Source organism: Raphanus sativus, chromosome 9 (assembly GCF_000801105.2).
Source record: "Raphanus sativus cultivar WK10039 chromosome 9, ASM80110v3, whole genome shotgun sequence".
Classification (NCBI taxonomy): domain Eukaryota; kingdom Viridiplantae; phylum Streptophyta; class Magnoliopsida; order Brassicales; family Brassicaceae; genus Raphanus; species Raphanus sativus.
The window spans coordinates 31,944,967-31,970,733 of NC_079519.1; the positions used below are offsets into that span (position 1 = coordinate 31,944,967).

General features: G+C 31.2%; 3 protein-coding genes and 1 pseudogene across 5 annotated transcripts; 1 reads left to right on the plus strand and 3 right to left on the minus strand.

Annotated features, from left to right (window-relative positions):
- Positions 1 to 34: 34 nt before the first annotated feature.
- Positions 35 to 815, minus strand: LOC108823686 (probable calcium-binding protein CML46; annotated as a pseudogene).
- Positions 816 to 5,102: 4,287 nt separating this feature from the next.
- LOC108809878 (mini zinc finger protein 2) lies at positions 5,103 to 6,340 on the minus strand. 3 transcript variants are annotated; one of them, XM_056994383.1, is made up of 2 exons: positions 6,187 to 6,340; positions 5,103 to 5,692 (listed from the first exon to the last, which is right to left on the minus strand). In XM_056994383.1, exon 2 carries the CDS (start codon positions 5,652 to 5,654, stop codon positions 5,358 to 5,360), a length of 297 nt encoding a protein of 98 aa, XP_056850363.1. In that variant the 5' UTR covers positions 5,655 to 5,692; positions 6,187 to 6,340; the 3' UTR covers positions 5,103 to 5,357. The 3 variants fall into 3 exon arrangements, with proteins under 3 accessions (XP_056850363.1, XP_018437518.1, XP_018437517.1); XM_018582016.2 differs by lacking the exon at positions 6,187 to 6,340 and adding an exon at positions 5,831 to 5,965; XM_018582015.2 differs by lacking the exon at positions 6,187 to 6,340 and adding an exon at positions 5,792 to 5,921.
- A 4,780-nt stretch (positions 6,341 to 11,120) lies between these two features.
- On the minus strand, positions 11,121 to 13,103 carry LOC108808921 (transcription factor MYB30). The gene is made up of 3 exons (XM_018581024.2): positions 12,715 to 13,103; positions 12,239 to 12,368; positions 11,121 to 12,128 (listed from the first exon to the last, which is right to left on the minus strand). The coding sequence occupies exons 1-3, from the start codon at positions 12,845 to 12,847 to the stop codon at positions 11,399 to 11,401; spliced, it is 993 nt and encodes a 330-aa protein (XP_018436526.1). The 5' UTR covers positions 12,848 to 13,103; the 3' UTR covers positions 11,121 to 11,398.
- Positions 13,104 to 16,421: 3,318 nt separating this feature from the next.
- Positions 16,422 to 17,330, plus strand: LOC108809169 (60S ribosomal protein L34-2). Its single transcript, XM_018581301.2, has 4 exons — positions 16,422 to 16,579; positions 16,678 to 16,757; positions 16,906 to 17,015; positions 17,096 to 17,330. The coding sequence occupies exons 1-4, from the start codon at positions 16,501 to 16,503 to the stop codon at positions 17,187 to 17,189; spliced, it is 363 nt and encodes a 120-aa protein (XP_018436803.1). The 5' UTR covers positions 16,422 to 16,500; the 3' UTR covers positions 17,190 to 17,330.
- The last annotated feature ends 8,437 nt before the right edge of the window (positions 17,331 to 25,767 follow it).

A 25,767-nucleotide genomic window follows, 5' to 3' on the forward strand; every position in this document is an offset into this window, starting at 1 on the left:
AACGTATTACAAAAAGAATCAAAGGTGAATCAAGGAACAAGTAACAAAGAATAGATATATTAAGAAATATATTTGCGTATATTAACAAAAATATTATTACTAGAGTGTGCTTTTGAGTTTTGAATAACAAAAGAAAAGAAAAATGTCATATGATTCAGCAGAAACTATTCTCCATGAACTTCAGAAACCCTTTCAAATCTATTCTTCCGTCTCTGTTTCCATCTAATGATCTGATCATAACCAAGCAATTCTCTAGGCAATATATCCTTCTTTGAAACCTAACGCTGTCAAAACTCTCTGCAACTCTGTAGCGTCAATGAAGCCATCTATGTTTTCATCAAACACATCAAAAGCTTGCTTCACTTCCTCCAAGCTCGCCTCTTTCTCTTCAAACAAACTCGAAATTTCCTTGGAACTGTACCGTTCTTGAAGCTCATCGCTTTCTGAGTCGGATAAAAGCCCTAAGCTTCTCATAACAATCTCTACGTCTTCTCTACAGAGTCCATCAACTTCTTCTTCTTCTTCTCGTTCTTGTATTTGTTTGATCAAACTCTCTTCAGCACCTAAAACACGTTGATAAAAAGATGCGAGCAGAAGAAACCCATCTGCAAAACCCAATGAGGAAGAAGTTAAACAGAGCAAGGAAAGTGATAGAAGAAGGTTGTTTGCACTCTGACAAGAAACTCTTCTCCATCGTTGTGTATTAGTGAACTAAACGTTTTTGAGGAGCTGTTGAAAGATATAGATTTTTCTGCATAGATGAACTATATATAGAGATGATAGTGTTTTCTTTTTTTTTTTTTTTTTTGTCACATATGATAGTGTTTTCAAAAAAAGGAAAAGAGAGGGAGGTGGGTAGGGTAGTGCAGGTAGATACAAAAACAAAGAACGTGTTCCAATTATTGTAACATTGTGGAAATTGTTAGGAGTTTTTTGGTCTTATTTGAAGGAAAGTCCGGTCGGCTAGACTTTTTATTATAACCTATTCGTGGTCAAGGTCTCCTCCCTTCAGTTTGATGACGGTAATTGCGGGTTTTGTAGTTTCCTTTTAGGCTGTTTTTTTCCCATTTTCTTTTTCTTTTGTTTTGTAAATATATATACTTTTCGCTTGGTTTCTTGTGAAGGAAAAAGATGACATAGTAGGCCTATAAACTAATATGAATGGGCTTATTAACTATATAGGGGCTTCTATGTAAAACATTAAGCCGACCGACTCTTCTTCTTGTGGTATACATCATTTAACATACAAAATGATTTGATAATACAAAATGATTTTGTTCAAATAAAAAATTTCAAATGTCTGATACAAAGATAATAGAGGGAAAATCATTCACATAATTTAACATACAAAATGATTTGATAAAAAACATACAAAATGATTTTGTTCAAATAAAAATTTCAAATGTCTGATACAAAGATGATAGAGGGAAACTCACTCACAACATTTCTATTAGAAAATTTGTGAATGACATTTGATCTCAGAACTATTAATAGCCTAATTTAACGTCTAAGTTTAGATGGAGAAGGGTTGCAAAATATTCAAGTCGTTTTTATGAATTAAAAGCCGGTTCTATATTTTTAGAAACCACAAGCCCAAACAAAAAAAATGGCTGAAAAAAATTTATGCACATGGATTACATATCCTCTCTTGATATACTGTAGACCTTTCCTATGTAAATTGTGACCGGTTAAATACATACTCCCTACCAAATTATAATTAGTTTTAGTTAAAAACACTAATATTAACATTTCAAAGCAACTTTTATATTTATTGAATAGTGTGTAACCAATTAAATAATATTAGCTATTTTATTATTGGTTGAAATAATACATTAATTGTAATTAGTTTTAGTTAAAAGCACTAACATTATTTTATTATTGGTTGAAATTAGTTTTAATTTCAACCAATAATAAAATAGCTAACATTATTTAATTAGTTATACACTATTCAATAAATATAAAATTGCCTTGAAATGTTAAAACTACTTACATTGTAAAACAATTGTTTTTTTGCTAAAACTACTTATAATATAATACGGAAGGAGTATTATATTAACAGCCGGAAGCTCATGCTTCTTTTGGCTACTAGGACCAGAGCCAACTTTGGATATGATTTACCTAATTAATTGTAAAGTTTTTGAAGACTGATAGAAGATATTTGGTTTGGTTTATGTCGATATATGTAGAATCAAGAGTAGCTTGTAATCCTCGGGGTTAGTCGAATTGCATAAGTTCTCTCTTTTAATTAATTATGTTGGATCCAAACGTTCAGTTGAGTCATGGGGGAATTTAATTAAAATCTAGATAACAGCATGATGAGTAGGATTGAACCAAAGACATGAAATGGAGTTGCGAATAGTTTAAGTTATCAAGAATATCAGAACTGGAATGTAAATCGTACGTACGTGTTCACGATGGGATACTATATATGTATTATGATTAATCGGTCGCAAGTAAATTAGTGTGTGCGAGAACATAGAAATACAACTAGCTAGGTTCATGATAAAGAAATTGGAAATATGAATGTGATATAAGACCCAACGGATCTGAAGAAGTAAAGCAGCTGGCCCGTCAAGTAAAGAAGCCCACTCCAAGCCCAGTAACACCTGCAACGGTAACAAGGTTAATAAAACAAAATAGAGAAAAGCAAGATGACAAAGGTACGATTTCACCAGCTGGTCAAGTCATCTTGCGCAACCGCTTTGAATCACTATTAGAGTGGACTTCTTTACTTGACGGGCCAGCTGCTTTACTTCTTCAGATCCGTTGGGTCTTATATGTGAATATGTGCTGATTTTTTTTTTGACACCGAATATGTGCTGATTTGAACCCGCTTGGTACCATTTTTTGATTTAGCTATCTATTCACGTGTGCTGTAGATTAATACAAAATACAATGTTATACATTTGTCTCTCAAGTAATATTCTGTATTAAATATATATACTTAATATATTTTCTCATTTTGCTATGTCAATGTGTATATATATATATATATATATATATTTAATATGAAAATTTAGGGAAATTAAAATCGACATTGGCCTGACCAAGTTCGGCTGCTAACAAACATTTGCAGAAGGGATTGTTTCTCTCCATACTCAAATACCTAACAATGTACGTTCATGATGATACAGTTCACATGTCATTTCAAATCTATAAACTAGCCAAAGATATCTAACTTTCTTCGTACGAACATATCTAACTTCCTCTGTTATTTTTGTTAATTTCGAATTCCATTTATAAACTAATACAGAAAGTTGTAATAATTTATAGCAGTAATAACAACACAATCTTTTTTGAAGTTATATCAATGTCGTTGTTATTTTTCTGCCATTCCTTCATTATATTTATTGCTTTGTTAATGTACGTACTTTTTTTTAATTCGAAGAAAGTTGAGATAAATAGTGTCGATAAGAAACCAAAGACAAAGAACATAAACCAAACAAAGATATAAACTGAGCCTAAAATTCATTTATGTCCACAAATCTATTCCTTCCACCTTTCGAGAAGAATTCGATATCAATGGAGCTGACCTAAAGAACAAATGTCTTGAACAGTCCCAACCCTGAAGGAAATAACACCAAGCCATATTAGAACCAGCAACATCAGAAACAATCGAGAGGTCAAATCTACACCAACTCCAGCAGCTGATATCCATGTGAAACTTGCATGACCAGAAACCACCACTAAAACTAAGATACAAGGACAAAAGACCTTGAAACGCTACTTGGGAAAACGTCAAAGAAGACCACCAGTTCTTACACGCGGACACTCGCAAGACAGCCAAGTGACCTACAGAACAAAGACTGCCCACCTCCTCGCAAGAGAAAAACTGAAGATCAAGTTAACTGCTTCGTCTAGAAACCATCTCCCAAAACCACAAAGGTCCAAGATAAGGTCTAGTAGATACCTCCACAGCAAACATAAATCACAAAAAACGAATCCAAAAAGCTAACTTAGGATGCGACGAAGTGACTGAAACAACAAAAACCAAACAAAAGCAGCATTCCCACACTTCAAACTAATATTAATTCACCACACAAGAACATAAGTTTCGGTGATCGAGATGCTAGAAAAACCATCCTTCCTAGAGACACAAAGCCGACGATAGAGATGTTAGAAGAACCATCCCTTCCCGGAGACAGAAAGCCGGCGATAAAGAGCTTTGAGAACCTCTTTACCCAGAGTCTTACCCGCTCCCGGTAGTGGTGAGAACCACCAACCACCGGAGCAAGAGAAAGAAGACCGACGGCTACTCTTCTAACTAGGGTTTTTTGTCTGACCTATTTCAAAGACAGAGATAATACAATTTGTTAATGTACGTACTTTATTTGGGAGTAATCAGTTAAATTAATTGCTACCTATTTCGGTTATAGAAGCCTAAAGCTCAGAAGTCACAGGCCATTGTGAGTGATCATTAGTCTTAGCGGTTCTTTAATAAAACAATTAAAAACTCTTTTTCATCATAGCAAGTTAGCAACCAACAAGGATTAGATTTGTGGGCCTCTTGGGCCCTTTTTATTTCAAAGTTATTTTCTTACCTGTTCTAATCATGTTATATAAAAATTTGAAAGATTTCTCTTCTAAAGCAAAAATAAAAGATTAGAATGATAAAATTATACTATTTTAAAATTATAAACATGTATGCAAGGCATATACCTGAAGGAAGTGGTTCTTATCTAGAAATAGTGAATTGGTCTCGAGTTATAACATGTAATTCTAAGAAATAACAGTAATATATGTAATAGTGCTATAAGACAGCTGCAAGCTTAACTCCACAATTCCCATGCTGAAAACAAAGATTAAAGGAGTGGTCTCAGAGAATCAAAATTAAAATATATCTGAAAATTTAATTGAGAGAACCAATAATCGTATTACTATATTCGTATAACATCACAACATAAGAAGAACCTTCCAAATATGTTAAAAGGACAATCAATCTCATCCATTCATAAAAAATACACATATTTAATTTGTTACAAACCCACTTCACAATACAATTAACAAATGTCGTAAGTGGAAGTAGATTTGAAACGATATATGGTTTCAAATCAAAATACATTAATATGACCAATACCGAAAAATCAAAACATTATAAAACATGAAACAACAATAATCTTCACATTTTATTTAAAACCCAATTTTCCAAAACATTCTCAAACTCAGAAGACATCCAATTATTATAAATCTTTTACCATTTTTAATATAATGTCTTAAGTTTTCTTCTTAAATTCTTATAGAAACACAAACCCTTGATATTAAGAAAGTTATAAAAAACTATAATATTTTCAGTTTCCCTATAAATATATATAACACACAAAGCAGGAACAACTTTTAGCCAGCTCTGGTTTGCTGGTCTAATTTCCAGTCGAGGGAGGTGAATCACAGTCGCAAACAACCTCGGTTTCTCTCCGGTGGAAACTGCGGTGGCAGCCACAGGCGGCGCAAGTTAGCGCTGCCACGGTACCTTCCTCTCCGTTGCTTGCCATGAACTCACGGCATCCGTCTACGGCGTAGCCTCCAACTGCTGCCGCGTGGTTCTTCTGACACTCGCTGTATCTCACACCTCTCACCATCCGAGACGAAGCCGTCGAGGAGCTTCTAGAAGGCTCCTCGGGCGATGCTCTCCTCAACACCACTTGACGCTTCCTCATGGTTCTTCTTCTTCTTTGCTCTTTTGTGAAATCTAAACCTGTATATAATAATTTATTAGTGTGAGCTATATATTTGAGAAGAAAGGGAAAAAAGTATATATAAAGTTTCGTGTTAATTATAATTTCTAATTTTCTACGGTGGGAGATGGAAGAGAGTGAAAGCTCCAGATAATTACAAGAGGACCTCAGTTGTTAACCCTAACCCTAGATGATATATTTATAGCTAGCATTCCTTATAGCAATCAGCAAACAACCACTAAGATAATTCTGTATGCATGTGTATGTCAGTAATAGGTATATGTGTATAGATATGTGTGTACATGTACATTTCCATGGAATGTATCATGTATCATCACAGATGAAAACCTACCTAGCTAATTTACCAGAGATGTGTTTTTAAATGAATACATGTATGTACATATATTTTTCTTTTGTAATTTGAATTTCTTTTGGCGTCCACAACTATCCATGCATTCACATGTGTTTGTAATTTTGTAATAAAGTAAAAAAAAAAAAATTCTCGAATACTCACCAGTTAGAAAATATTGAGTAAGTTATGCTCAATCAGAATTTGAAATTTTGCTAGGCTTAGAAAAGAGACTTATTTTTCACAAGCCTTTTTTTATTTCTCGTTGTATGAACCAAAACAAAATGTCAATAAGTTAGGAGATACATAAAAACGTTCACTTGCAATATAATCCATGAGATATGGAGCCAGTGAGCCAGCACATTGTGAGTTAGGCACTCGTCTTTATTTGACAGTATTGTCGTTTTAGATGATTTTCTCCGAAAACTGCTGCTATATGCAACTTTCAGAAGAAAAAAACATTTCTTATATTCCAACCAGTATAGCGCTTAGGTAATAATCATTTTATAGTTTTAATTAACTAGTTAATAATCATAATTAACCATATACAAGCGAATAATATAATATATAAAAGTGGGTGCTGGATTACGACTTGTGTGTGGATGCAACTTTTGTTCAATTTTGCTACAAAACCCTAAAATGATGATAAAGCTTTTCTTTAAAACCAAACAAAGTGATTGGTTCTAAAAGGAAGACAACAGCTAAGCTTGTCTTTATAAGACCTAATGTGTACTGTGGTGGCCCCTTAATCCCATGTTTTATTCTTCTTATTCATCCATTATGTTCTAGTTTACGCGTACCGCGTACGTATGATTACGAAAATCATTTATACGTGTCGTAAAGAATATGACTTAGTAATTAGTATCGACTTCGAGATAATACTATGCATAGACAAGAACCGTTTATATTGGATACGTGGTATTGTGACCCACTTGGTTGACTTAAGATCTAAAATTCAAAATTTGTTGTAATCTAAGTAACAATCAATATGTTTAGATTGTGTGATGAAGATGCATGAGCAAAAATAGAACTGTGTGTATAAATGTATATACATTTGGACCTAAAAACGTGGGACTGATAAGTTGGGCTACCAAACCTATTTTGTAAATTATGAGGACAACGCAATTCTTCACGATCTTTTTTGTTACTTTGCAATTACGTCTTGATATTTTCAATTACACGTGCTTACATTCATTCGAATTTCAGTTAGACATCAAATGTTCCTATTCATATGTTCCATCAATCTCGGATAATCATGCAGGAAATTTTTGATATTTTCTCATTCGAGATTAGATATATATAAATGCAAAACCTTTGGATTCGACGTAACTCTTGTGATGTATAAAAACTAGTGCATAACCAAGCGCTTGTGGTTCCCGATTTCTAATAGACGTATTTGTTAGGAATTCAACATATGACCTAAAATGGAACTTAGAGTAATACAGTAACATATATATATATATATATATATATATATATATATATATATGTTATAATAAGAATCAATAATTGCTAATTTACCTTTTTAGTTAGAAGTACCTTATCAACATATTAATGTCAGAATTTGGGCGAAATCGAATAATCCAGATTATATATCATTTTGATTCAGTTTAAGAGGAACCGCAAATGTCATCATAGTGAGATGAGAGGAGCAGTAAAGTCGTTAGGGGAGTAATACAGCAACATATATATATATATATATATACACACACACACATTAGAAACTACATCTGAACTATCTACATTAGAAACTAGAATAAACAAAATCATTAAATTTCTAAAAGGCATTGTAAAGCAAGATTGCAATTTGTTAATGACAAAAACCAGAGTGGTTAATGGAGTAATGATGGCTATGATTTACGATAATGAGAGAGATTTTTGATAAAATAAAGTAAAGGGAGTTTGTGTCTCAACAACCCAACCCTCATTCCCCAGCTTCCATTAGTATTAGTGAGGTGTAATCTTTGACTACTCAGCGGTCAATCTTCGGTTTTAATTAGGATAAGGAATCTTAGGTTTCACTATTCATGTAATATCAAATCATGAAGCGGGAGTTTAGAAAATTAAATAAATTGCTTAATGGCGAATAGTGTATAAATTTTAAAAATAATTATATCAAATGATCCATAACTTTAGACTTGAAACTTTCTTTCAAACAATGGAGTAACATATTGTCTCGTGGATGTACTTAATTAACCTTGGTAGATACTCAACATTTTATCGTCTAGTGTAATTAGGCACTCTGCTATTAGATAATTAATGTTCCAATCAAAATAACATGTGAGGAAGCGAGAAAAGATGGTTGCAATAAATAGAAGGAAGACGTTGGTCTTAAGATCACATGAATCGCACATGATTCTTCAGCTTCTTTTTAACACCCTTTTCCTTTGCCATTGGGCTGAAGTCCTCGGACCCAAACCAAGCTCGCAAAAATATACACAATTGCTTAACGTCTAGCCTATTCAATTGAGCATCAGAGAATTTTAGAAATACATCACTCTAAGACTCTAAGTGCTTCAAAGTTTCTACCTGTTTGCTAATTATTCAATAGATTTAGTTTTACCACCATGAATTTGAACCCGATGTGAGCTATTTCTTTCGTTACAATCATATATGCACATAACATTGTAGTGTAGTTTTAACCTTCAATTATATACACATGCAAAGAAAAATTACAGGTATATATACATCTAGATGTATGTGAAATATTTTCATCTACATATTATTGTGTACACGTATACACTGTTCTAATCGATAGAAGTTCATAAAATTACGACTGAAGAGGATTAAATCAAAAGCCAAGAAATTTCATAGGTTCTTGGCTTCTTGCCGTACATTGCTTTACAGCAAAGGTGCTGCTACTTATTTTGCCTCTTTATTTCATTTTCATTTTTTTTTTGAATTACAGTTTCCATGATAACACGAGATTGGTGATACAACTTTTTTGAAATAATCGGTTAGGTCAATTGAACCATACTCCAACAAACAATAACACAAGCGGTACACTTTTGTAAACATGGTTCTACTGTTTTCACCATCGGACGACAATTGGCATTATCTTAGAACAAGAAAGGAGAAGCTAAATTAATGGTGACATTGACTTTTCTTACAGTACTATAGTAACTATATTTGATGTAAATCATAACTCACAAGGTCACACAAGAAAGAAAGTCAAACTTTAACTCCTCATCACTTTCAAAATTAATAGTGCCAATCCATCCCGTTTTTAATTTATTTTTCTGTTTCTTTAATAAATAGTTTGTCGGCCCCATTTACTCCATGCAATAAATATTTTGTTTAACCAATTTTTATTTACTAGTAGTACTTTTCTTTAATTAGTAGGTCTTTAAATTCACCAGGCGTATGGCTATCTTTATATATACGATTTGATTTTACTGAGTGGCTCCATTTTACACTTTAAAATAAATGTAATGTTTTCTCAAAGTGAGTTGTAAGATGGAGTGAAACTATGTATAAAGTAAAAGATATTCCAATCCAACTTATAATATCTCACTGTATAATGAATTTTACTTTATAAATAAAATAATTTATTTTTGTTAAATAAAATAATTTATTTTTTTGTTCATTATTCCCTATAAAAGTTACATAGAAGAAAAAAATGGAATATTACATTAGAAATTCTTTAAAAGACGCTCACTGCACATAGGAGGCATTTTATATTTACAACAATCCCCTATATATTAATCTTGGAACATTACAACATGTTTTGTAGTCACGTGTCATCACTAGGATGATTCTCAGAAATCTTTAGATTGGTCCATATAAATATCTATTATACTTTTTATTAAACTAATTATCATATTAATTAATAGTCTTAAATTCTTTTCTTAAATAAAAGCTACGTAAGTTTATTTCCTTAAATAAAAGCTACGAAATTACCTAATATGATTAACGTATATATGATAATTAATGATTACAAATCAAAAATATTTGATAAAAAAAAATTTGTATCCTCTACATTTTATTTTAATTAATATTATCAAAAAAATCACTTAAACATATTTTAAAAAATAGATTTTTCATATATGTTATATTTTGAATTTTTTAAAACGTCTATAAATTACCAAAAATTGTAAGATATTATTAAGATGATATTTTTTAGAACATAACATGATCCGAAACGAGATATTTCGGATATCGAATATATCGAAACCAGATTTATATACTTAAATATATTGATTTTTTTTAGAATTTAATATCTAAAAGAATATTAAAAATATATAAAATGTTATTAAGTTGTCCAAAATAGTTGAAAATATTTACAAATAGTTAAAAATACATGACTAAAATAGTTAAATGATATTCAAAATACCAATACTTCAAATATCTATTGATTTTTTATCCGAATATTGAAGCTGACCAAATTTTATGTTAACTTTAAGTATTTTAGCTTGCATTATACACATTTATATGTTATAAATAATTTTTTTTTATATTTTGAGAAATTTAAAGTATATACGAATTTTATTTTTTAAAAAATAAAATGAGTTATCTGAGTCCAAATCCAAACCGAACCTGCAGATCCGAACCGGATCGAATTCACAAAAATCGAAATATAACTGAACCGAACCAAACTAAACTGAACCAAATAGTATCCGAATGTCCACCCCAAATCAAATGTAAAAAAAATCTTGATAACAAGATGCATTCTAATTGTAATATTTCAATACAACATATTTAAAAAAATTCACTCCGCGCATAGCACGGATTATCATCTAGTATTAAGTTATAACCCCGAGGTTAACCATATTCAACAAACGGCAGCTCGAATTTTCGGGCATTTAAATTTAGTTACGTTTGGCGTTTAGGTATAAGTTTGAAGTGTAACATATAGATTTTTTTTATGTTGAGATCTCAAACATAACATGCATCAGAAAGAATAGAAACAATAATTCAAAATAACAACTTGATAAATAGAAAATAAAACAATAATTCAAAATAACAACTTGATAAATAGAAAATAAATACTCTTTCTATCGTTTAAAGTTTTTATACATGAATTAAAAAAATAATTAAATTTTCTATTTATAAACTATATTTTTATTTATTAATTAATAAACTAAAAGTAAAGATAAAAATTGAAAAATAGTTTTAATATTTGATTTAAAAATGTAAAACTACATTTATAATAAAATAAAATTGAAAATCTAATAATATGAAACATATGAAGTATGCTGACAAAAAAAACATATGAAGTATATAAGACTTTTCACCAATACTTAAATAAATCATTAAGTGGGACATATTTCAGACCCCTTCAGAATTCAGAAGGCCATTTGTAAAACCTCCAAAAAAAATCAGAAAAAGAGAAAAAAAAAGGATCCTAAAATTAGAACCATCTGATTAACCAAATTATTCAGAAGAAATTAGAGTTTTCATCCAACAAAATATCACCAATCTGTCCACCAGAATCCTCAAACAGCCATTTCTCGAACAAGTACAATTGACTTTGGTTACTACATCCATTTATGTCTGGTTTAGTCTCATGATCAGGTGAACCACAATCTTTCGAGTGATCGAACCCTGAAAATGCTTGAAATGCCTCTGCACAATCTATCTCAACATCATCACTCTTGATCACTTCTTTTGTCTCAGAATCTGGATGAATCCTCTGATCAGCGGAGTTCTGAGTCTTTCGTGACGTCTTTACCCACCCTTTTAGCAATTTCGCTATATTCTCGGTGCTTGAGGCATATGTTGTAGTTGTTTCTTGCGTCCTAAGAAACTCGCAAGCTGAGGAAGTAGAACGTCTTGATTCAGAAGAAGATGATTCTGTCGCCGTAGTGGCCAATGTAGAGTTAATGCTCGGTTCTAGGGCAGGCGACAAAGCCTCAGAGAGGGCTTTTTTTGCCAACTGAATATCGGTTTGAAGTCTTCTTTCCCATTGACCTCGTGATATGTTTGAGTTGGAATTGGCTGAAGAAGATGAAGGAGAAGAAGAGAGCGAGGAACGATCTCTTGAATGATCAAGCTCTTGATGAGAATCTTGATTGGCTTTGTTGAGTTTCTTCTTCAGATGAGTGTTCCAATAGTTTTTGATGTCATTGTCTGTCCTTTGTGGAAGATATGACGCAATTGCAGCCCATCTACAGCAAAAATAATCAAATTCCCTCGATTAGTATTATTTTTCTTGATTTTAAAAGGTTGCGAGAGATAAAATTAGAGAAATCATTAAGGGTTGATTGATTAAATTTACCTATTGCCTAAGAGGGCTTGGAGATGGACAATCATTTTTTCTTCATGTTCTGTGAAGTTGCCTCTTTTGATTCCTGGCCTCAAATAGTTTGTCCATCTAAGTCTACAACTCTTGCTGCATCTAAGCAACCCTGAATTACAGATGACAATGAAGGTTAAAAATAAATAAAAACTAAAGTAAGAACTTAAGCTTTACGTGTATATATAGCAGGATTTCATGGATAAATTTTTTATAAATAAATTCTATCTAATTAATTTCAAAATAAGGTTTTGATAATGCTAATTCCACAATCAAACCCTTTTGGAGAAACACATATGGCATATTAACCGATTCAGTCCATACCCATTTTGACATATATACCTTTCCTATATTTCAACCTCATCATAACCATAATATTATCTACATATATATAAATCTTGAGACATATATATTGCAGAGAGAGAGAGAGAGACAGGAAGAATGGAGATTATACATACCAGTATTAGTGGGAACAGCTCTCCAGTTTCCAGGACCATGTTCTTGGATGTAAGTAACTAAAATGATATCTTCTTCAGGAGTCCATGGCCCTTTCTTCACTCCTCCTTTGTCACAACAAGGAGGCCTCACCATTATTTTGATATCTCTCTTTCGATTAATTAATAATCACTCCTTTCCTCTTTTTCCCTTTCTTAAATTCTCTCTACAACTCTTTGCCCAAGTAAATAGAAGAAAATTTAAACAACTTTAGTTGTTGATGAGTCGCAGTACCTTAGCCTCACTTATCAGTACTCTTAGCTTTGAATGATCTAATGGTTAAGATTGGCGACAAAGGTCTATGTGACTATGTCCACCTTCTTCTATATATATATGCTGACCCCTCTTGGTTTTGGACTCTTGTGTCTCTGAAAATCGAGTATTTAATAAATAAAAATGTGTAAAGCATTAACTACGAAAGTGGAGGTAAAGCCTCCAAAGTCAGCTGTGTGGCAAAAGGAAAAGTCTCTACCCTCTACACAAAACCGCGTGGCATTCAATGTGGGCTTGCTCCTTTCAAAAACCCTAAAATATCAAAAGTAATATTATTAATTAGGTTATGTTATTAAAAAATCAATAATAACGGGGACATGCAGTACATGATAATGATATATGATAAGATATCTCCCTCTATAGTGTTTGATTTATTGCTACGATAATTTTAAGAATTGAATAGTGCCTATTGCATTTATGTGTAGTGCATAGGCTTTGTTAATAATAGAAATGGTTGAGATGTCTTTTGACGAACGAGATTTTTCTTCGTCATGCTTTGCTGTTTCGCTTTTCCATGAAAACGAATTATTTATTGTTAAGAAAATATAAAAGGAAAAAATGCTGTTTTGGATTGAACCAGTGGGTCTTTGGCCATTGTTAAGTTACATTATGGTCTACGTCATTCGTGATGTTAGGGACTTCTCGTTCTCGATACATACGAGTTTGTATATGCATCTATATACATGGAAAATATAATTTGGTATGTTTTATTCGGGTATGGTTCGCGATTAGTATTTATGGACAACGTCTTGATTTTTGGTAAACACAGTTTAATTTAGATGAAACCAATTGTATATACGTTACATATGTCACTATCTTAGGTGGTGAAAACAGATTAAGAGATATTATTTTTTGGTCAAAGAGATTAAGAGATATTTCAATGAAAATTTGGTATATGATAAAGATGATTACTGGATATTTCTTTTGGTGTAAGATTAGTGGATATTTGATAGACACAAATCATTCAACCATTTCTATTTATGTGTACATATGTATATATGATATATCAATTTGGGTTTCACGAGGCCGGAGGGAAAGGAAGAAGAAGAGTCACGGGACTACTTTAATATCTTCTCTTTTGTCAATGTTGTGCTGTATCTATTTATTTATGCACTAAATAATGCAGGTAGTTTTTCTTAATCATTTGGACTGAAATTGTATTTTTTGATAACAACTCAAAGACGTAATTAAAAAAAAAACAAAAAAAAAACTTAAAGAATGTGATTTCGAGAAATTGAAAATGGTAGTATTTGTTTACATCTGATTAAAACAAATTTGTCAAAATATATTCTTTTTAGGGTGGAGCCGTGGAGGTCCGAAATTTTCATTTTATTCCATCTTTTTTTTTAGTTTCATCATTTCAGTCCGAAATTTTCATTTTATTTATTTATTAAGGAAGTGTATGATACAATCCAACTTTCTTTTAAATCTAATCTATTAATTTAAGGATTGGTTTTTATCTATTACTTATAGTTGTCATTTAGATTTGGGTTATTTCATAGTTGTTACTAGAATATATCAAGCCTCCTATAAAATGCAACCTACCAACTTAAATTAAACCAAATTTTAATCGACATAGATAAATTGGATTTAACTAATAACATCTTTAAAATATTTTTGGTTATCTCTTAATATTATTAGATCATACAACACTGAACCACTCTTAAATCAACAAGTTCCAAGTCATTCCAAACATAAGAGAAAAAATGTCTGACTCACAAATTATAACACCATTCAATTATATATACATTTAATAAAATATTATATATATGTCATATATATAAATATTACACAAAAATATAAATAATATTATATACACATATATTAAAATTAAAATTTGAAAAATCAATTTCCGCCCTTCAGGACGGATCAAAATCTAGTTAATACGTAAATTTAGAGGGCTACACAAATGGGAGATGTGTACTTTGTAGATTATATATATACACATATTTCACATCATCTATTCAAGTGTATGGCTGAATCATAATAAGTATGGAGATTAAATATAAGATGCATGCTATTCTTATAATACATATTAATTGATTTGCTATTATTAAAAGATTGACTTAATAACATGGAATGCATGTGTGATGTATGGATGGTGCTTGTGATGTAGGGACGTGCCAATCACATTTTCCAGCGTATATACCTACTTTACAACATTATTAGTAAATAAAAGAAGGGAAAAAAGGAGAAAACATTAGCAATAAAATAAAATATGAGGTACATTCTCTCAGAAAACAAAGCATCGAGTGTCGAGAAAAGAGAGAAAAGAGAACGCTGCCGTGAGAAGCTTGTCCGGCCGATGGAGTGGGCTCTTTTAGCCACCGCCGGTCCGGTTTCCCCTTTCTGTTTATTATCTAGATCTCCTTTCTTTTCATTTCGGTTTTAATTTCAGGTTAAATTTTTTGCGTCCGTCGTCGCATTTCTCTATGGGTGGACGGTCGGCTTTAGTCCGCCGCTGTGGTTCCTTTCCGTCAAAGGGGAATAGTCGGCTTTGTTTGGAGAAAGTGGAGGAGGCTTGGTTATGTTCCTCGGTGTAGATGAATTTGTGGTTCGCAATGGCGCGGGACGAGAGCTCGGGTGTATCTTGATGTCGTTCTAGCGAGTTGAAGATTGGTGACCGGTGAAGCTTTCCGGCGAGTAGACGAAGGTTCTCGAGTCACGTGTCTAGGGTTTCAAGCGGTTCAAAGGCGGAGGAGGTCTCGAGGTTCGATGAACACTCCGCCGTGAAGACAGATCGGTGGAGAACGGTGATGGATTTGTTAGGAGGCTGGTTGGTCTCTAAGCTCCGACGAACGAGGTCTCTTGGTTGTGGCTCCGGCGGTGTAGCGTCGGAGGCGTTTCGAGTCGAGTTGCGGTGGTGGTGGCTGAGTTGATGCAGTGACGATGCGTGCAGCGGGAAAGGTGCAGATCCTTCCACGTGTCGAGTCTGCGCCTCACCAGACTTCTCGCTTTTCAAGGTGTCGGTGGTGGTCTTGGACTGTGGTCCATTAACCTTTCCTCTTTGAAGCCCGTTGTATCGTTTGGGCTTTAGTTGTTTCTGTATGTGTTTTGGGCTTCGGCCCGGTTTCAGATGGGTTTTGGGCCTTTAATATATATTCAATTTGTGAAAAAAAAAAATATGAGGTACAAAATTAATACTATTTGTCAAAGAAGAGAAATAAAAGCACTGCAAGCGCACATGCCGTTGATAACACGAGAACAAATGTAGAGCACTGCAGTCCATATTTATTACGAACACAAGTGAAGTGACACTGCATGCGATCGGTATATTATCATTTACCCCAAACCGAAATGATAACCTGACTTGTGACCGGTATGTACCGTTTGGTCAATGTATTAAGACTACTAAATATATGGGCCTAGTTATCGGGCCCAGAGTTCGCGTCCGTTGCGTCTAGGGTTTAGTAGATAAACTCACATCAAAGCTCGCGCCGCTCTTTCATCTCTGTGGCGGCCTGAGCTTTGCGAAAATGGTTCAACGGCTTGTTTACCGATCACGCCACTCTTACGCCACCAAATCAAACCAACACCGCATCGTCAAAACTCCTGGTAACGTTACCGACCCGAAGATCTAATTGTTGTAGTAACGATTTCGTGAAAGATTGGTCTGAAATATATTTTTTTTTTTTTGTTGGGGTTTTGTGAAGGTGGGAAGTTGACTTTCCAGACGACGAAGAAGAGAGCTAGTGGACCTAAGTGCCCTGTCACTGGCAAGCGAATCCAAGGGGTAAGTCTTTATCTCTTTCTAATACGATTTTTTTGTGTCGGATTCAGACATGTTAGGAGTTGAATGTAAGAACTTGCTTGAAAGAGATTGGTTAGATATTGAAGAGACTTTAGTTTTGGGTGCTTTGTGTGTGTGTGTGTGTGTGTAGATTCCTCATCTGAGACCTGCTGAGTACAAGAGGTCGAGGTTGTCGAGGAACAGGAGAACAGTGAACCGTGCATATGGTGGTGTTCTCTCTGGGCTAGCTGTTAAAGACAGGTAAGCGAATTTTGTTATAAAGGTTACGTGAGCTTTTGAAAATGTTTAACTAATTCTTTGGCACCTGTGTCTGGTTTCAGGATCGTTAGGGCGTTCTTGGTTGAAGAGCAGAAGATTGTGAAGAAGGTTTTGAAGCTTCAGAAGTTTAAGGAGAAGACTGCACCAAAGAGTTAGATAACTTCTTTTGTGGAGAGTTTTGCAGTAAAGTGATGTGTGAGAGGAATATGTCTTTGTAAGGGAGATCGTTAGACATGAGTGAGTTTGATTCACCAGATTTTGTTATTTTGACTTCAGTTGAGATATTACTTTTCATGACTTTGGTTTACCAATTACCATTATAATTCGTCCCGCCAATATATATCGTTAACAAGCTGAGAAAGATTAAAATAAACATCTGAAAATGGCGCCTTGGACAAGCTCACGTTAGGAGTTCGTTATTAGTTAGTTGGAGTTTTGATATGGCTGTGATGTTTCTAACCGGATGTTTAGTTGATTTTGATAGCTCTAATGAAGTATCCAAGGGAGGTCTGGTTTCGAGCACCGTGTAATAATAAGTATGTTCACGACTCTGGATACACAAATGTACTATTGTAGGGAAGTAATCACAATGCGACCTTGTTCGACATCTTCACTCCCTCAGCAATAATCACGCAACATTTCAATGTAACATTATATAATGTGACAGCACAGCAGACATTATCATCAATACGTTTTCATCTCACGTTAGGGCTCATATTCAACCGACTTGTATTGTCAAGGATGCCAACGGAACGTACCTTCCCTTGCATCGTGTTCCTAAACGAAGAAGATATTTGAATGTCTAGTAAGAGGTCAAATATGAGATGAACTTGTTTGACTGTCTGGCTTCAAACTTCAAAGAGTCATTCAAGTTGTTCCATATTTGTTTGTCATTGGATGATAGCCTCATAGGATGTTCTGTCTGATATCTACTAGTGCAAAAATACGAAGCTTTGTATTATACATACTTGGGCCTGGTTTTTGAACAATATGTACTAGGCCTTTAGCCCTATTACAATTGTTTATTGTGTAATCAAAAGTAAAAAACAAGAAAATGTGTCAGAATTTTTTTTTTGCAGTGCAACTTTAGACAATCGATTTTAAACTTCTGAGTACCATTGTTATTTTCAATTGAATAACTTTTTATACAAAATACAAAAAATATAAACCAAATAATAATCAAAATATTATTTTTTTGGGGTCAAAATCAAAATATTAATAATTCTACTACTAACAACCAACATCTTTTGGTTATTTATCCTTTTATATATGTAGTTTTGTACTAACGCATTGGAAATAGAAATATAAATATCAAAAGATGACATCTATATATGTATTTATCCTTTTATCAAAAGATGACATCTATATTATTAAAAGAAAAGTATAAAATAGAAATATCCCTTAATTTTACTATTTATTTACATTAAAATGTCATTGCGATATTTATTGAACCTATATTTAGATATGCTTGTCTTTTCCTAATTTAAATAATAGATTTAAGCATTTAATGTCTTTTTATAATTTAAATATTATATTTCTTTAGTCAAATCTTAACCAAAATAGATTTTCTAATATATTTTGTATTAATATATTAAATATTTTTAATATTTACTAGTAATAAATAATAAAATAAATATCACATAATCAATTAATATAACATATAAATAAAATAATTTATTCATATATTATTAGTATAGTTCTTTCATAATATAAGTCCAATTATTTATATATATAGGATTTGTTTATATGACACACTGTGATATAATAGACGATTAAAATCACAAAATATAATTATTTTAAAGTAATAAATAAAATTGTTATGTTTTAAAATTTTATATTAAAAATTATGTAATATATTTTAATTTACAAAAAAAAATATTATATATAGTGTACCATTAGTACCAAAAAAAATTAAAGTAAAAGCAAATATTTATACGGTTACGGATCAAGTTTTAGAAATAAACAAAAACATGGCAAGATTATTTTTATTTAAAATATTTATTTTAATAGGAATTATAGTTTCAAATATGTTTGTATATTTTATGTATTTATAGATTTATTTTCTTTTTGTTCTGTTGGGATATTAAGATTTTGGAATTTGAAAAAATTATGACCCACTTCTATATTATTTTAATTAGGAAATTTAAAATTTAATATTTTATTAAAATTTTAATTTTAGTTTTTATTATAATTGCAAAGATTAATTTTCATCTAAATTTATATTTAAATATTACAAATACATAATTTAATATAAATAAAAAAGACTAAAAACATAAAATAAATATCCGCCCGGGCAGATAAAGATCTAGTATACTATTATTTTGCGGCTCGCAATGCGGAAAGATTTATTTATTTTTATTTTTTTTTTGACAACAATAAACTACTCTATTTGGGTGTGTGTCAACTTTACGGCAATGTCAATGAAGAAAAAAGAGGAAATTTATTATAGTGTAAAGGATCATGGCAAAGGGAAGTGGTGATAATAACAGATTTATGGGAATGCATGTTCTAAAAGGCCTTCTCTCTTTCCTGTGCATTGTATCATTATACCTTTAATTTGGGTATATATCATCATTTCCTTTTTATTTTGTTACTACTGTTATATAATTTTTTGTGTGGATGATCTTACTAAAAATATATGGGCTTTCACTACCGTGAATTCTGATCTAGTGATATATGTTTTTAATTATGTGCGAGCTAGGATAAAGCGTGAAAAAACTTATTATGAAATGATAATCTTCAAGAACAATCAACTTCTTTTGCAGTAGACTTTCGAAAATAGTGAACTCCTCGTCGAATATGGGACTTACGCGATCAAGCCACTGCAAACTTGCATTTGATAAACAAACTTATGATACTCTTCTCCAATTTGTACGTTGTTTATTAATAGTTTTCACGTTAACTATCAATTCCCTGAGTAAACTATATATATATATATTTTGGTGTCAAATATATAGTACACAAACCTGCTGTTAATATATATTTCGATTTATGTTGAAAAGGGTGATTTTACATCATGTCGTCAGATATTAACAGCAGGTGTGTTAATAGCAGGTGTGATTTTACCAAAAAAAAAAAAACAGCAGGTGTGTGAGATGTCAAACAAACCTGCTGTTATATATATTTTTTGGTGAACGCTGAAATGATATAGATAAAGATGTAAAATCACCCTTCTCAACATAAATCAAATTATAAATACAACTAGATTTTGACCCGCGCTTCCGAAGCGCGGATTTGTCTTCGAAATTAAATTAAATTTCTATATAAGTTTGTGTATAGATTTGAACATATTTATCGGTTAGCCGTACATCTGGTTTCTTTTGCAAGTAACATGCATTTTAATACCCTACACACAGTAATATATCATTTTTAATTAGTATGTGATCATAAGTAAAACAATAATCAGAAATATAAGAGTTTTCAGGAAAAACATGCCACTTACAGTCTCATATGCGAGAACACACTCAAGAGTTTCACCTCCAAAACTTGTGTTTTAAGAATACGAATGAAGTAGCTTAACATGTACTCTCCAAATGTCCTTCAAAGGTTTGACTGCGTTTAGAAATACATAACTCTGATTGTTTTCCTCTTTTTTCGTTTGTAACTGTGAATGTGTTGTTTTGTGTGGAAAGATGGCGGCATATATAGTCAAGCCACGAGACGGGTTATAGAAATAGGATATGCGTGATATTAAAATCATAATTTGGGCTAGATTTTAGGTCTGGTATTAGTTGGAATATACCTTTTAGTACTTATCGATTGACATATTCTGCTTGATATTTATTTTTTTGAATAATATACTTAACTATAACCACGGTGAGCATCTATGTTTTAAGAAAGAAAATTTTATAAATAGAGGCGTATATAGGGAGATATTGTGGTAAAGCCAATTATATGGAAAGATAATAGAGTATTGACCACGTTTTGAATTGAAATGAGAATATTGTATTGATGGTTGTGAGATATGCCTAATTAGTTTCAGCATTGACTCTATCTTATTAAATATAGAAAAATTAAATATAGAAGATATTATTATTGTCAATCACGCAAACTTAATCCATATGCCACGTAAAGATTTTCGGATTGATATTTCACTAATCCGACCAGACACGTTTTACTAAAGGGCTTTGATGATATTAAACTGGATTTTAAATATTTAATATTTTGAACTGTTATTCCTATATCCAAACAATATATTTTTAAAATGTTATACATGTTTCCAAACACTTTCTATGGGTACTTCAACTTTAATAAGATAGATAGATCTAATTCTTATAAATCACTCACTAGTCCAACACATCGTCGGTAGCATTTCAATGTTACATGACAACGACGACAGCAACTTCAAGTTTGGTATTATTCTTTGATCATCATTAGCCAGCATGTCTATATACCCAACGCCAAAAAGGAAGAAGACGAAACTGACATAAATGGCCATGGTTATATGGGAGGGAATCTATGAAAACGGCAATTTTACATATTATCATATTAAGAAAAATGAGTTTACCCATTCCAACAGAAAAGCAAAATCAGTTGAACTATATCTTGTTAACAAACTTGAAATTACGTTTTATGAAAACTCACTTTTGGTTACTTTTTAATTAAAAAAATAGAATTAGCACATTACCATGTTAGAAAAATAAATTAGGGTCGTAGGTCCTAGTATCACGGATGTTGTCGAACAAAATAAAGCATAAGATAAGAGATCTTTCTCCGTATAATGAAAATATTAGATTATTTTCTTATAGAAAACAATGGGATATTATAAAGAGTATGATTCAAAGGTGACAACGGCACCAAGAGAAGCTAATTAATTATAATTGTATCAAAGGAAAAGTCATAATGTTTGACCCTACAATACCCATTTAAAGGCAAACAATAATAATTCTCAAACATGTTGTATGAGTTATTGGTTGAATCAAATTATCTAATAATAATTCATGTGCTCACTTCCATTATAATCAGAAATATTTATGGAATGGGGTGATTATCAATATGTAAATAGGTTTATCTATTACCTATAAGACAATCTCCAATATATAATTCTATTTTTATTCCAAAATAGTGCAACACCAAAATGAAGTTAAGTTTTACTCTAATACTACTCTATTTTTACTCCAAAAAATATTTCAAAATGATTTAATTGTTATTTTTATTTTATTAATAATACCTTATATTTATAAAAATACCAACTAATCCAACTATTTTATGTTTAGAAAAATTCCTTAAAATGTAATTTTTAAATTAAACATTTATTAGTACAAATACAAGAAATCATTAAAAAAAGAAAATATAGATGTTGGTTCAATAATGAACATTATAATAGTTTCCCCACAAATGAACAACTAATACATTTCATAATGAAAAATGAGTTTTTTTTATCTTTGATATTTTTAGATCGAGCAAAAAATTTTGAAATCAGACATTTTCATCTTCTAGAATTTAAATTGAAAATGGAAATTCTCTTCCAAATTCAATTGGTGCATCGAATTCATGTTCATTTTCAATTATGGTGTCATATAAAATTAAATGTCTGTTATGATGTCATCATTCAATCAATTATTTTCTGCTATTTTTATTTTATATTATTTATAGTATTTTGTTTTCTCAAAATTGTTTCATGCATCTTTATGTAAAATTATTAAATAATATTTTGTGAAGTATCCTATTTTCATGTTATTGTATCATTTTAAAAATTGTTTAAGTAATAAAATAGAAACATTAAATATTTAAAAGATTCTTTTATAACTAAACAAAGTTCAACTAAAAAAAGAAATAATGGATAAGATTACTTCATAAATAAAGTAACCATAGCCATTCTTTCATTTTAGAGTTGAAAATATAATAGAGTTGGAGAATATTTTATTTTGAAATGATGTCTTAAATATAAAATAGAGTTGGACTAGAGATGCTATATATAATCGAAACTTTCTTTTGCTGAGTTTTAAGTACCTTTTACAACTAATAAAGTTGCTCCAATAATAAAGAGAAATCTCAAAAAGATCAATAGATCATCAAACCAGCCGTTACATTCTTTTCTTTTTTCTCCATTTAAAAACGTTCATTAAGTTCGGCAAACAACAAAAAAGAATCCATTAAATTTAACTATGTCCTTTTTATAAAGGAGGTTCTAAATATATTTTATTTATGACACAAGGCCTAGATCTCTTGATATTAATTTCTTTAGTAAAAAACGGTCGCTATGTCAAATGCATTTCTAAAAGTTATTCTACACGAATTTTAATTCGACATAAGCAAGTATGGTCAACATGATCTCTGTTTATGTCAATCAATCAATCTTTAGATACAATGTCAATATCTAGTGACAATCAACGATTCAAAATTAGTGAAACTTGTTTGAGGGGTGTTTGTTGTTATTTTATGTTGTGTCCCCTACCAAACATCGATGCTTCCCCAAAAAGAATAAAAGACACTTCGGTTAAATACACCACGATATCTTCATTATGTTGGAAAAATAAGTGTTATAAAGCATAAAAGAACTTTCCATCAATGGATCAAGCTAGAGAAAAAATCATAGTAGCAGTAAACCCGTAGACCATATCTTTTTCAACACTCACATGCCCCGATTTTGGGTTCAACCCAATCTTTGAATCTTATGTTAAACAATAATTATAGGAATGTTATGATATTTTGTCAATTAATTTCATATACCATAAACATAAATTAGATTCTTTGCTCGAGGAAATATATTGTTTGAGAAATTCACAAACGACCAAACCCACATGATTCCTATTTTCACTATCCAAGACCAACTTCATTGTGATTTTCTCAAAACTCATCAACAAAAAAAGGAAATATAAGAAAACTAGGGAAAATGAATTGGGGTTCTTATTTGAGATAGTCATAAAACATCAGGTACCATTAGTCCATATATGATTGGTTTATTTGTTCTAATTAGTAAAATTTAACTAAACAAACAGATTAGATTAATATCAATATTTAGAGGTTTATGTATGGGGTTCTTAGGGATAGACATGCTCTAATAGGTTTGAGTACTTATTTATGATTATTATTACTTTTACTCAGTAACAAAGTAAGAAACTGATGAAAAGAGGTACAATAAAACTTACACTTCACAAAGCAATTATCAATGTTCAGGATTAAAATAACATTATATATCTCAATCCATGGATAATGCTGTGGATATACTTAAGATTTTGTTAACAGTGAAAATGATATTTGAAAATATATAAACTATGCCAGTCCTATACAAGCAAGAAATAAAACTCATATATTTGAATCATTTTGTTTATGTCCTTTAACTGTTTCATGTTTAAACGACACATTGATTTTGAATAGTTGAAATTTATCTCCATCAACGTAGAATTTATTATCATTTTTTTTTTTGACTAAAATTATTATCATTTTCTTTTTCATTGAAATGTTGGATTGATTAAGTTTTGCATTTGATCAAGAATGAAATCAAATAGAGCGCGATCATGTTTTTAGGCCATATAGGACACCCATACATGTATAAGATAATTTAATTTATGGATTACAAATTTCTGAATCGAATACAAATTATTAGTTTCAATTTTTTCTTCCAGTATATTGGCTCATAAGATCCTTCTCGTTTTTGTTAAATTTTGTAGGTAAAATGTTAACAGAGTGGGATATATATCAATAATTTGCAATTTCGGCACTTATGTAGGATAGTTTTTTTCCTGGACTACCGAGCCAAGCTTTACGTGTACATTAGGCTGTCAATTATATATGGTTAAACACTTTGAGATCCATTACAAAAGAGATCACCCTTTTCAATGTTAATTACACTTCCATGCCACTGAATCTATTAATTAATATTCCTATAATAATGCATGTCTTAACCAATTTATTAAATGTGTCTTTATTAACCATGCAATGCCACTAAAACTATTAATAATTATTTTTATAATTTTTTTTATCTTTTCCGATTATTAAATGCATGTCAGATTGACCCACCGTAGGTGATTTTAAAAAGGTTTTCAGTGTAATAAATGCAAATATTTTGTTTCCGAAAATAATGTTACTAGCGAGAATGTAGTCAATAATTTCGTTGGTTTTTTCACAAAATCTGGTATTTAATCTTTGAGTACTCCGCAAGTCTATTAGTTTTGAATTTATTTAGAAGCAAAATAATAATTTCAGTGGTAATAGAGATGTGTTGTTATTAACTAAAACTACGTGAAAGCTTTGAGGCAAATATAATCATATTAGGTAAATAAAATCATATTATAACACTGTAAAGATAAATCATTCCCATCCAACTGCTATATGTGTGATAAGTCGAATAGCATCAAGAGTAACATTATTAAGAACGTTCAATCGGAGGACTTCTTCACGTAGAGCTTGGTATGTTTAGATACCAACGGATGATAACTTAGTTTGTTACAAACATCTAAATTCACACAAACCAAATTAATAATAGAGATAAAAGGAACACATTTAATTTATATTTGTTATGACTTAAAAATATAAAATACCTATAATAATCGATAATCTAATTTTTCTACATCAACCAATCAACAAATTCAATATTTACTTTTTCAAAAAAAATAAAATAAATTCAATATCTAATCGAATATCTTTGCTGAGGATAAATTCTAACCTATAATCACTCTCAAATATTTAATATACCTATAAAACATAGAAACTGTATCAGAAAATTTCGCTAACTTCTAAATTTAGATGAATAATTTAATTCATTTTCTTAATTCACTTTAAAATTCATTTT

What these genes read in the sequence shown, in the direction of transcription:
- LOC108809878 (XM_056994383.1), bottom strand. Translation starts at nt 5,654, where the DNA reads ATGAGGAAGCGTCAAGTGGTGTTGAGGAGAGCATCGCCCGAGGAGCCT.
- LOC108808921 (XM_018581024.2), bottom strand. Translation starts at nt 12,847, where the DNA reads ATGGTGAGGCCTCCTTGTTGTGACAAAGGAGGAGTGAAGAAAGGGCCA. An exon ending in AGCTGTTCCCACTAATACTG is followed by an intron (nt 12,369 to 12,714) that starts GTATGTATAATC and finishes TCTGTAATTCAG; the next exon opens with GGTTGCTTAGATGCAGCAAG. An exon ending in CAAGCCCTCTTAGGCAATAG is followed by an intron (nt 12,129 to 12,238) that starts GTAAATTTAATC and finishes TTTTTGCTGTAG; the next exon opens with ATGGGCTGCAATTGCGTCAT.
- LOC108809169 (XM_018581301.2), top strand. Translation starts at nt 16,501, where the DNA reads ATGGTTCAACGGCTTGTTTACCGATCACGCCACTCTTACGCCACCAAA. An exon ending in CCGCATCGTCAAAACTCCTG is followed by an intron (nt 16,580 to 16,677) that starts GTAACGTTACCG and finishes GGTTTTGTGAAG; the next exon opens with GTGGGAAGTTGACTTTCCAG. An exon ending in GGGCTAGCTGTTAAAGACAG is followed by an intron (nt 17,016 to 17,095) that starts GTAAGCGAATTT and finishes GTCTGGTTTCAG; the next exon opens with GATCGTTAGGGCGTTCTTGG.